The 12649-nt window shown below is 35.4% G+C and overlaps 1 protein-coding gene across 12 annotated transcripts in view; it reads right to left on the reverse strand.

Annotated features, from left to right (window-relative positions):
- The window catches only part of L3MBTL4 (L3MBTL histone methyl-lysine binding protein 4), a 433696-nt gene that overhangs the window by 85654 nt on the left and 335393 nt on the right, over window positions 1-12649 (reverse strand). For 10 of the 12 annotated variants that reach the window (XR_005212158.1, XM_037805559.1, XM_037805558.1 and 7 more), the window contains one exon: window positions 10514-10584. Coding sequence is in view for 11 of the 12 variants with exons in the window: in XM_037805559.1 (XP_037661487.1) it covers window positions 10514-10584 (71 nt within the window). In the remaining variant the exon portion in view is untranslated. Of the gene's footprint in view, window positions 1-7638; window positions 9064-10513; window positions 10585-12649 lie in introns of those variants that run through there. The other 2 variants (XM_037805561.1, XM_037805564.1) reach the window with 2 other exon arrangements.

Consider the following 12649-nt stretch of genomic DNA (forward strand, 5'->3'; position numbering starts at 1 on the left):
AAATAGAGTCTGTGTTTTGTTTCAGTCATAATCTACTTTATTACACTGGAGTCCTGTTGATGTGGTAGCAAGGTGTTGGGGAGAGGAAGTGTTCTATAATCTTATGATTAAATCTTTCTTTTTTTAAGTCATCCTAAGTCTCTAGGAATTCTGTGACCTTCAGAAGAATTTCTTAGCTTCTTTTTTTCTCCCCTTCTGGAGATAGGAAGGCTAGAGGGAGCTGGAGTTGTCTAATTGTCCTTCTGAAGGCCAAGGCACCTCTGGTCAAGTAGTTAACCTTGAGGGCAGGCTTTGTTATGGAGAACAGAAAGTTGTGGGTGTCATTCAAAATGGTTACTTTCCTTTACCCTCTGCCTAAAGCCCTAGAGGATTTTCTCAGCTCTTCTCCTCGTGGGGCTCCTGGAGGTAAAAATCATGAAAGTCGGGGGGAGGGGGAGAGGCATCCCTAAGACGGGGTCCTCAGGAGTTTTTAACTCTCAAGCTAGTCCACACGCAGCTTCCAACAATGAAATCACAAATATGTGTACTTACCTCTGACTGGTTCCAGCAACTTCTGCTCCTGGTACCCGGCTTTCCCTGTTTTGGCCTGTATCTCCAGCTTGGGTAGTGGCAGTTTGCCCTGTGATCTTGGTTCTCTGATTGCTCTACCAAGAATTGTTGCTTTTCAGTCTGTTCCGCTTTTTTCTTAAGAATAGGAACAATGGCTTACAAACTCTTAACATGCTGGAGCTACTTCCCGTGGACCAACAAGGTCAGCAGGAAGGCTCTGCAGGGCCATTTCTTTCCCCAGTTCCCTGGAGAAGCAGGTCTGTAGGTCAGTATCCCCGAGAAAGCCCTTAAAATCCAGTCTACATGCAGTTTATCACATAAATAAGTCATTTTGCTAAATGAGGCAATACATAGCATGACCACTGATAATTCTCAACATGTTTCTACCTTTCCTTTACTATAGAAACTAAAAATGGCAGAAAGTACTTTCACCACATTTGAAGGATATGCCGGTGATAGTCTCTAGCCCAATGTGGAAATTAGGGAGTAAACATGAAATTCATTGTTGGGGATCCTGGGGCACTTCCAGTCACTCCCTGTGGAGCTGCATCTGGAGTCATTGTCCATCTGATGAACTGTGCCATAGAGAGCAAGACAGATGCCTTGGGCAGAGAAAACACTAACTTCAAATGTGAGCCACATATAAAATACCACCAGGGTAGATGCAGGTGTCATTTGCTATTATACTACTTCTAACACAGGCAGCTCCACATACCATGCCCCAGGGTGAGAAGCAACAATGCATCAACTCAGTAGTGGTTAAGGATTTTTAAGAAAGAACAGAAACAGTGATTTTTGTGATGTACTACAAAACTGAAAGCACTAACTCCAACGACAACTGCATCATAATTCCATTAATCAAAAATTCCTGGTAAAGAGATGCTCAGAGGCTGCCCAGAGGGCTTCAGATATGCATGTAAAACTAGTGAGTTTTCTAACTCTGAAAGTGACCTTCCATATAGAACTAAGTGAAATAAAAATGTGTCCAAGAAGATGTGTGCCTTTTAAACCTATGGTGAAGGCCCACCTGGCATGGCTTTCTGATATATTGCTTACATTTTTCTTGCCCTCATTTGTTGGCTCCCTCCTTGTGGTTTTCTTCCTCCTGTTGGTTTGGTGATATTTATCTCTTTGATCTTGCTACTTTCCTCAGCCCCTACTGCTTCGGACTCACTTCCCTGGCTTTCTTTCTGAAGGTATCTTGGCACTGGCATCCCCGCACTGGACCCAGTTGTAAATATGGAGAGACCTGCAGCAGCAGCTCCTACACACACACACACACACACACACACACACACACACACTCTTCACTTCCAAAGGCTATGCCAGTGCTTACTTGAGCCATGGTGAGCTTGAGAGAGTTATCATGTAGATTACTTGACCAGTGACAATGATTTCGGTTGGAAATGTGTAAGCCAAATACGAGATATGTTTTTAATTAAATTTAATTAATTAATAACCTTTAATTAAGGTTATTAATCAGCCAAATGTATTATCTTCTTTGAGACAATAATCCAAATTAAACTGGGGTGAATTTTTCACCCACTTAAAACATTACTTATAAATTAACAAACACAAGTTAAAGTGTGTAGACAGCTGGCAATTTTGTCAATGATAGAGCTTTTAAGTTTCAAGTATATAACAGAATTTTGTACATGAAGACTTTATTTAAATTAGTAGAGGAAAAGATGTGTTATTTTTAAAATGGTGCTGAGATTATTCAGGAAACAACACTAAGCTGGTACCCTACCTGAATCCTTACATCAAAAGAAAATGCATATAGATTACAGATTTAACGTAAAAAACATGAGGCCAAAGAATTTCTAGCAGAATACACAAGCAAATACTTGTATGATCCTGGTGTTGGATTAAGGATCAAATGAAAACTAGAAACCACAGAAGAAAAAAATGAAAAATAAGATTGCATGAAACTTAGGTTTGGTTAAAAAACAGAGAGCAAAATATACAAGGTAGGAGCAGAAGGTGGGAGCACACACAAAGACTGTTTGTAAAAGAATTAATAGACAAGGAATTGGTACCATAATATATTAAGCCTACTTAAAAATCCATACTAGTAGTATAAACAACAAAACGTACAAAAGAGAGGAACAAGAATTTTACAGAAAAAATTATAAACATGGTGGGAAAATGAACTTCATAAAAAATAATTAAAAGAATGACATTTTTCTTCTATCAATTAGCAAGCACTAGAGTTGAAATAGTCATTTGCAAGGGAGAGTGAGGTAATTACTGTCATAAATTGCTGGTGGCAGTTTAAGCAGCTACAAACACTTTAAAGGCAGGTTGGCAACAACACTCAAAAGTTGTAATGTCACACACTTTAAGCCAACAATCCCACTTCCATATATTAATCTTACAGAAATATTTCCACACATGTCCACATATAATTGTACAATACTTACTGTGTTTTTTTAAATGTGAAGGGCCAAAAATAATTTTTAAAATGTGCACGAATGATCATTTGGTTAAATACATTCTGGTAGAATTATCTAGTGAAATTCTTTGTGGCTGTCAAGCAAGACTATGACAGGAATTCCACTCCCAGTGATGGTGTGGCTTTCAGTAGACCAGCTGTCCCACAGAAAGTGACATGGAAAGCAAGTCCACAGGTGATTCAGACCTTGGCATCAACAGGTGCAGAATTAATAACTGTTAATAATATGTTTAAGAAAACAGATGACAAGATGAAAAATTTTACTCAAGAACTGAAATCTATAAAAATCATGTATACGTATATTCCAGAACTGAAATATACAAATATTGAATTAAAAATTCATTTTATGGGTGTAATAGATGATTGTTGGCAGTTGGCAAACTAGTGATTTAGAATAGATCAGTAGAAAAAAATCTGTTGAAGCATCATGTGCAAAAAGGAAGGAAAATATAGAAAAGAGGATAAAAGACTTATGAACAAGAAAAAGGCTATATGTTTAGATGGATTCCCAGAAGAAGAGAAGGGAAAAAATGGGGCATGAGCAATATTTGAAGAGATAATGGTCAAGAAATTTTTCAGTGATGAAATACATCTACCCACAGATTTCCACATGATTTCCAAAAGGAACAACGTAAAGAGAATGCATTACAAGTCTAACTTTATATAAACCTAATGAAAGGTGAAATAGACAATGCCACAATCATAGTGAAGAACTTGAACACATTCTTCTCAAGAACCAATAGAACAAGCAGATAAAAAAGAAAAACAAAATCAGTAAGGATATAGGAGATCAAAATTCCCAACTATGTGGAAATACAGCAATATACCTCAATCCATAGGTAAAAGAAGAATTCAAAATGTAAATTAGAAGATATTTTTAATTGAAAAAACTATGAAATTTGACATGTTAAAACTCATGGAATGTAAGTAAAGCTATACTTAGAAGAAAACTAATAGTTTTAAGTGCACATATTAAAATATATTTAAAAATAAATGACCTAAGTAATCATTTAAAAGTAGTCAGAAAACAATATCAAATTAAACCCAAAGAATATGGAAGATAGGAAGGAATAAATGTAATAGCAGAAATTAATAAAAGAGAAAAAAATGTATAAAGGTACAGTAGAGAAAATCAACACAGTCAAAAGTTGGTCCACTTAAAAGATGGATAAACCTCTAATAAGATTAATTGAGAGAGGGAGGGAGAGAGAAAGAGAGAGAGAGGAGAAAGAGACTGAGAAGACAAATTAGTGATTTCAGTAATGAAGACGTGGACATCACCATAGAATCTACAGACACTGAAAAGCTAATCAGAAGATATTAACAATTTCACAGTAATAAATCTGAAAATTCAAATGAAATAGAAAAATTCCTAGAAAAAAATGTAACTTTCTAGAAGTGATAAAAAGAACTTTAAAAAATCCAAAATCAGCAGTGTATTAAAGTAAATTGAATCTGTAATTAAAACTCTTCCCCTAAGAAAATCTCCAGGCTCAGATGGCTTTGCCAGGGAATTAATCTAAATAATTAAAAAATAAATGCCAATCTGACATAAACCCTTTGTGAATACTTCCCAACTCTTTGGATAAGGCCATCATAGTCTTAATACAAAACACAATGAGGTCATTATAAGAGGAAAATTAGAGAACAATTTCTTTTATGAACATATTTGAAAAAGTCCTTAATAAAATATAGGCAGTCCTTGTTTTGCACAGAAGTGTGGGATCATAAAAATGACTGTGTAAGCTCAAACATGCAAAGTAATCTTAATAATCAATGGGAAAAATTATGATTCTTCTATGACCTTTACAAATTTATATCAAAACATTAAAAACTCTCTTACTGTTGATTATAAATGCACAGGGAAATTTTAAAAACGGTAAAAGTAGTATTTATTTACTGCACTGTATTCTAAACATTAGAAATATTGAGATAAAGCATTTTATACAAAAACTTATCAAGAGTAGTTTGAACAATGCTTATTTTCTCCTCCTTGTCCTATAACTACTGTACGGAGCGAGCATCTTGTCTATGCCTTGGTGAATTGCTGTTACACCTTCTAAGTGTTGATCAGTTTCTAATATTTCATCCGTTGCACTCTCAATTGTTGTGAAATACCTCCTAGAGTTCCTTTAGTGTTAGGTGTTGTTGCCAGCATCACTTCACTGGGGACATATTCATCCTGTTTGTTACAACTCCTTTCCTCCTCGGTGTCAATGAGTTTGCCTTCGCTAAGTTCCACTGGCAGTGCCATCATTTACATGGTCAGTTATTTCTTTTATAAATCTGTTTATGTTCAATTATAATTTTACTTCCAGCATTATCACTTTGTTTCTTTCCTGTACTTTAATACTTGTCAGCCAATTCCCTTTTTGGATTACCCAGCTATGTAAAACACTGCATGTGGGTTTATCATTGGGAGACAGGGAGGCAATAGAGCTACATGCTTTGAAGTCACAAGATGGTAACTGAAATCTGAACTGTGTTGTTGGGGGACTGGTTTTAGTTAACTAAGCTGTGGTAATTCAAACTCATGCATATTGGAACCATACAAAGCACATTCTCTCTGTATTAGTAACAAAATATTGGTTCTATTTCTTGATTTGGGTGCTGTGCATATGGTATGTTCATTTTTAAAAAAATTCATTGAGCAATACACATATAATTTGCACACGTTCCCATATTTATGATATACTTCAATACAAGGGTTCCTTAAAAATTATAATTGAATTTACCACAGTAACAGACAAAGGGGAAAAATCATATAGTCACATCATCAGACGCAGAAAAGGCATTTAATAAAATTCAATACTCATTCACAAAAATAAAAACACTTAGCAAATAAGAAAAGGATCCAATTTTCTCAAACTACTAAAGGGCACTACAAAAAACTACAGCAAGCATGATACTTAACAGTAAACTTTTGAATGTTATCATCCTGATTTTAAGAATGAGACAAAGATGTCTTGTTATCATCATCTCTATTCAACATCATACTGGTGGCCCTAGCTCAGAAAAACTACCTAACATTACTGAAAAATATTAAAGAACACTTAATTGATTTGAAGGCTATACCCTGCTCATGAACTGGAAGATGATCTGTAGGTTCATTGCAATTCCAATGAAAACCATAGTAGGTCAGCAGGTTGCATAGTGTGTGTGTGTGTGAGTGCACAAGCTGGTTAGAAAGGCAAAAGGACAAGGACAGCCAGAGGAATCTCAGAGAAGGACAAAAATGGAGGAGTGATTGTCTCAACTATCAGAACTTATTACATAAATTAAGAGCAATTAAAGCAAGGTGGTATTGGCATAAAAATAGACAAATAAGCCAATGGAAAAGAACAGAGCCCAGAAACATTGACATGTTGACACTGCAGAGTAGTAGGGGAAAGGAATATCTTTTTAATAAATGGTGCCAGGTCAACTGAACATTCATACAAAAATGAACCTTGACCCCATGTATAAAATCAATCCCAGGTTTACTGCTGTTATAAATGTGAAAGATACACGAGTAAAGAAACTAGAAAAAACATAGCAGAATATCTTCATGAACTTGGAGTAGGCAAAATTTTTAAAACAGGATACTAAAAACACTAACCCAAATAGAAAAGACTGATGGACTATATCAAAATTTGGTATTTCTGTTCATCACAAGCATCATTAAGAAAGTTAAAAGGCAAATCATGGATTGGAGAAGTTATCTGCAATACATCCATCCCACAATGGATTTATACACAGATATAAAAAGCTCTTACATATCAATAAGAAAAAGATAATCTAAAAGATAAATTGGAAAAAGATGCTCCACAAAAGAGAACATTCAAATAGCCAATAAACATGAAAATGTGCTCGAGCTCACTAGACCTCAAAGAAAGGCAAAATTAAAAGCATATTTAAATACGACTGTAAACCCCAAAGAATGACTAACATTAAAAAGACTGACAAATAGTAAGTGCTGGCAAGGGTGTGGGAGTATCTGAAATTTTCATGTATTGCTGGTAGGAAAGTACTGGAACAACCATTTTGCAAATCCAACTAACCAGAAATTCTACTCTGGGTTATAGACCCTCTAGAAATACATTTGTATATCCACCAAATAACATACTAGCATATTCCTAGGGGCACCATTTGTAAGAGGGCAAAACTGGAAATAACCAACATTAGTGTAAATAAATGGGGTTTTCTTCATAAAATGGAATAATATGTGACAATGAGAATAAGCAAACCATTACTTGAATATAATTCACAAATTATTGCTAGTAAAAGAAGTCAGACATAAAAGAGTGCAAACAATATGATTCCATTTATAAAGTGTACAAAATGGGTCAAAACTAACCGATAGTGACAGAAAGCTTAGAATCATGATTACCACGGCAAGAAGTAGAAATGGAAAAGGTCTGAGATGGGCTTCTGGTCATATCCTGTTTTTTCAGTCTGAGGGCTAGTGGAATGAGTGTGATTACTTGTATACTTGGGTAAAAATTTTACTTAGAAAAAAAAAAGAACCTGTTACATGAATATGTACTGACTTAGAAAGGTAAGTGAAAAAAAGAGCTCAATTTAGATCACCAAATATAATATGATTTCATACTGGTAAGGAAGAAAAGGGGGAATTATGATATCCAAACTAAATCTAGAGAGGTATTAACAATACTTATCTCTTTTAATTTTGATTTTTTGCTTTATGAAAGCATTGAAGGATTTTTCACTTTTAAAAATTAGCACTAGTTAACACTTTTGAGTAAAAACTAACCAATAGTGAAGAAACATATAATTTTCTAGCTGTACATTTCACAACTCCAAATGCGTCCCCTAGAGTGGAAGCCCTGATATTGATATCTAAATGTGGCACCAAATAGCTAAATTTTAGCTGCTCTGGTTCTAGGGCTGTCTAGGAGGCAGGAGAACATTTCATTTAGATGAGCAGATCCTTTATGATTAATCATATTACTTTAATTATCCTCACTCAGCTGTGCTTTAAAGGAGCAGACTTAGTACCATTCTCTGTGACATTCTCACTGAGAAAATACCAAAACCTGAAAGGCAATTGCAGAGAAGCCCTTCTCAGTCCCAGAGAAGGGATGCAAGGTATAGCAGAACATAGCAACTATATGCTAACGTGTTACTTTACTTAAGAGAAAGCACAAAGGATAATTACCACTGGTTATATCTTAGGGGTAACACTCAAGAAGCTTACCTACCCATAAGCCTTCAGACTCGTAAGTCAATGTTGCTACCAAACGTCCTTTTAGATCATTATGCTTCCCTCAACAAATTCATAAAATTATAAATGAATTAAAATTTTCTGTCATCCATTCTTATTTGTATCCATTATTATGGGAAAGGAAAGAATCTTGAATCTCTAAGAACCATACTGAAAATAATAGGTAGCATTTAAAAGATTTTTTATTGTATCTACTTAGTATATCTATCTCTAAGCACATGCATTGCGGTGAAGAAATGCTCTAGAAAATAAAGATGTTTCCAAGTAAAAATTGGAAACATGCCCAAGCTATGTAAAACAGAAGCTGCATGTGCATGCGTATGTGTGTGTACACAATGGCTAAAACTCAAGCGAATTCTATTTCCCTTCACAGGAGAAATGGAGAGCAAAATTTAGCTGTTTTCCTTTTTCTCTTTGTAAAGACTCACAATGAATGAAGAAGGTGTTTAATCAAATCTACGCCTAGATTAAAAACAAAAACAAAAGGTCAGGACTTGGAAACGATGATCAGCTTTATAAGCTTAAGAAAAATTAAAAGGACATATTAAATAATTATTTAACATCACAATAATAGTAACATAGTATTCTGATTATTTTTGTCTCATCAAGGTTAGAACCAGAGAAAACGAACTTAAATGATAAGAACCACCCTGAATGAGAAAAGTCTACAATAGAAAGCAGCCGTTAAATAAATTCTGTCAATTCAGATGGACTAGATGGGCTCCTGAAGGCACTTCCTCAACAAGAGACCACTAGGGGTGCAGAGGCGAGCACGTGTTCTGGAAACGACTTCCATACCTGTTAGCACAGACCTTCCTTGTGAGGAAAATGAAATCTTTAAATTAAAGAGCACAGTGAACGCATGGATAGAGGAAAGCATATGGTTATACATGTTTGTAAAAAGAACAAGTGTACATTGAACAATTAAAAGTGCTTTCATCTTCCACATTACGCACATGCATTTTGCTAGTGATATTTTCTATTTTTAAAAGGACAGCCCTCATTACTACTTTCACTATGTGGACTGAAAAATGTGTATCTGTCTCAACAGGAACATATACATAATTACTCTGGGAGATCTGTACAGAAGTGTCAAAATATGAATTAAAATAGTCACATATTTTTTAGGGCTTCTTATATGGTTGCAAAACATATTGATAGAATGAAGCCATGCTAAAATGGATTAGAACATTTGTATGGGGCAATTTCAGAAATATCAAAGTTATTTATTTTATTTTATTTAAAGCAAGGTTCACATAAATATTTCCGGTTAGGGAGAAAGGTGTGGACGCACAACAAAACCAAAGTAATTCAGTTGCCCTTCATTTTCTGAGGGAAAGAGAACCCCTTTTGTGGCTCAGATGAAATCAAGATTCTTCCAACCACAAACCTAGCCTCATCCCTCATGGAAACAAGCAAAAACAGGTTAACTTTGCTCATAGAAATCACAGTTCTTTTTGTTCAATGACTGCCAAGTACACTGTTTTCCTCTTAAAAAAAGCCTAATGTATAATTGCACCGGAGGTGAAGTGGCAGTGCTACTAAGTTGTGCTAATTTGCTGCACTTTCACTCAAGTCAGCAGAAAACTCATTGTCTAATTTTCTCTTCCTCTAGAAGATAAACAGATCTCCTACGGTGTTCTGGGAGATACATGTTATATACAATTACGATGGTTGAAGACATAAGGATACTAATTACAAATCATCAATGTTTTCATTTGACCAAAGTAAAAATTTCTGCACTCTAATAACACAACCAAGGGAAAATATATTCCTTAACTTGCAACAATACAACCCCAAGGGTTATGGATGAAACTCTACCTATAGCGAGCTTCAAATGGCAAGAAAAATAATTAAATGGAAGCATATAATACTTTGTATAATAATTTGTTATACCCTAACAAATCCCTCAACTTTTGATGGTTAAACTTTTTTTTTTGCAAATAACCTTGTCTCTTGTCTTACTAATAAGGTATATTTCCAGTCACACAATTTATAAAAATGTGACCAGATATAGGTTTAGATTTGTTCTATAATGAGTGGGGCCCAGAGAGATGACAAAGAATAAGCCCTTTATTTTAAAAATGAAAAAAAAAAAAAACGGGGTTTACGATGGTGAAGTGACATCACTTATTATTTGCAGGGGGTGGAACTAGAACAGGTTCTTTCTACCATTCCCTACTGGAAGATGATAAGACCAAACAATAATGCAAGTAAGACGGCCTTCACCATGAAGAATATATTCTGCATTTTTTGCTAGTTTTTTTGTTTGTTTCTGTTTTTACCTCTGAAGAGATTATCCAAGTCAGTATCTTCTTTTCCTTTGATTTTCAAACATTTTGCCTGCTGTACAAGTCTGGGCAGAGAACAGAAATAAAATCTAGATTTATTATCCTGTGAGGTAAGAACAGATCACAATAGCAGCACAAATTAAAACATAAACCACAGGTAAACAACACTGCATTAGCAGGTATTTTGCTGCACCAAGTCTTGTTAGAATTTTTCTTCAGGGTTAAGAAAATATAGACTTTTGTTCAGAAACTCTAATTTGAAACCTAAAACTTGAAAGTTTTTTTTTGGTCCTCATTCCACTATAACAGAGTTTCCAAAACTCTCTGGGGAATACTCTCTTCAGATTCCAAGGAGAAGCTATCAGGGATGATGGGTGATGGTGTGGTAGGTTGGTAAATAATAATTGCTACTGATGATTTTAGCGCTTATTATTTTAATCAGAAGATTATAGACATTGTGCTCAAACAACTGTACAAAGTAATTTAGTTACACTGCTGAATGTCAGAGAATTAATTAACTTTTAAAGTGCTCCAGTATGCAGGAAGGCCTAATTTTGTAACTCTTTCATCATGGAATTTTATTAAAACTCGAGGCTCATACTTCATAATGAATATGGAAGCTTCCAAAATGAAATTTTTCCAGGGTTGCTAATTACCTAGTGATTACTTTTAGGTAGACAGAATTTGAGCTAGTTGATTAATTTTAGTTTGTCTGTGTATGTTTCCATTTTAATGGTAATTGTAATATGTTGCTTTGCAAATGTATTTTCTGAATGCATTTGGACTTATCCTTGTTGACAAGTTGTTGAGTTAGGCATGCAGGCAGTTTTTGATGAGAAAAATGACTCCGCTATCAAATCCTACACAGAAAACCTAAGTAACCTGTACATACTTTGAGATAACTGTATATATATGTTCTATACATATACATGTGTGTATATGTTTTGTACACACATGTCATGGTAGAAACACATTCTAGTTTTATCAGTTAGGTACTTTTAACAATTAAGACTTTTGAGCAAAAAGGCAAGAAATTGAGGAAGAATTTCTGTTGAAATCCCATCTTGGGCCCTCTGTAGGCTGGCTGAATGCAGATGGTCCCCTGGGGTGCAACACAGGCGCAGGGCACGCGGGGGATAGACCCTGCGCTCGGGGAGAGCGTCCACGCACCAGGCTGGCGGCCCAGGCTGGACACCTAAACTCAGAGTCTCAGCTTCCCCATCTGTGAGATGGGGGCAGTTCCTGCCTCACAGGGTTGATCTGAACAATTAGTGAAATTACATTAAAAAAAAAATCAGTTTACACACTTGTGTGCATCACAGTCGTGTGAGGTAAAAATGCGTGGAACATTTTCATGGGCTCAGTAAGTATGGTTTTCTATGTATTCGATAAGATCAAGAGGATTCATGACATTCTTGCAGGAAAGAATATGGCCTATAAAAAGAGGGCTCAGCTCTAGCAGTGAGCTTCTGGGCACAATGGCGACATAGCACTTCAGGAGGCATGAGCCACTGTGCAAAAAGCAGATGGGAAAAAGAATGATTCCAGCTCTGCTCACAAATTTTTGAGAAATCTTTCAGTATTTCCCCCCTAATGCTATAAATTTTATGAACTTTGGATATCTTACGACATCTCATGCTATATATGCTATGAAAACCTTGGCTCCTCTCTCACAAGATTAAAAAAAGGAGATGGTCTGCCTTACATAACTTTGATGGGGATTTTTAAAAGTGATTTTAAAATAAATCAAATCAATTTACTGCCATTTTTTAAATGCCAGAAGTGCAATTACACACACATATATTTTGGTATCGGTCTTGCTTTCAAGATTATTCCATCACTAAGGAGATATACCAAATCAAACTCTGTAAACAGTTCAGATTCAGTCACCGTTTCCTGAGAATCTCTGGTGAGCTCAGTACGTTCTAAAGATTCTCAGACTCTTCATTTAGTTGAACCTCATGATGTGCTCACAAAAACTCTAAAGCATAAGTATACAACCTGGTTTTACGAACAAATAAAGAAATATTGCTCAGCGATACTAAGTAACTTGCCCCAACTTAGACATACAGTGAGTCAAAGGTGAAGCTAGGATTCAAACTCAAGTCCTTGAACTCCAAATTCAGATTT

The sequence above is a fragment of the Choloepus didactylus genome, chromosome 16 (genome assembly GCF_015220235.1).
Source record: "Choloepus didactylus isolate mChoDid1 chromosome 16, mChoDid1.pri, whole genome shotgun sequence".
Taxonomy (NCBI): domain Eukaryota; kingdom Metazoa; phylum Chordata; class Mammalia; order Pilosa; family Megalonychidae; genus Choloepus; species Choloepus didactylus.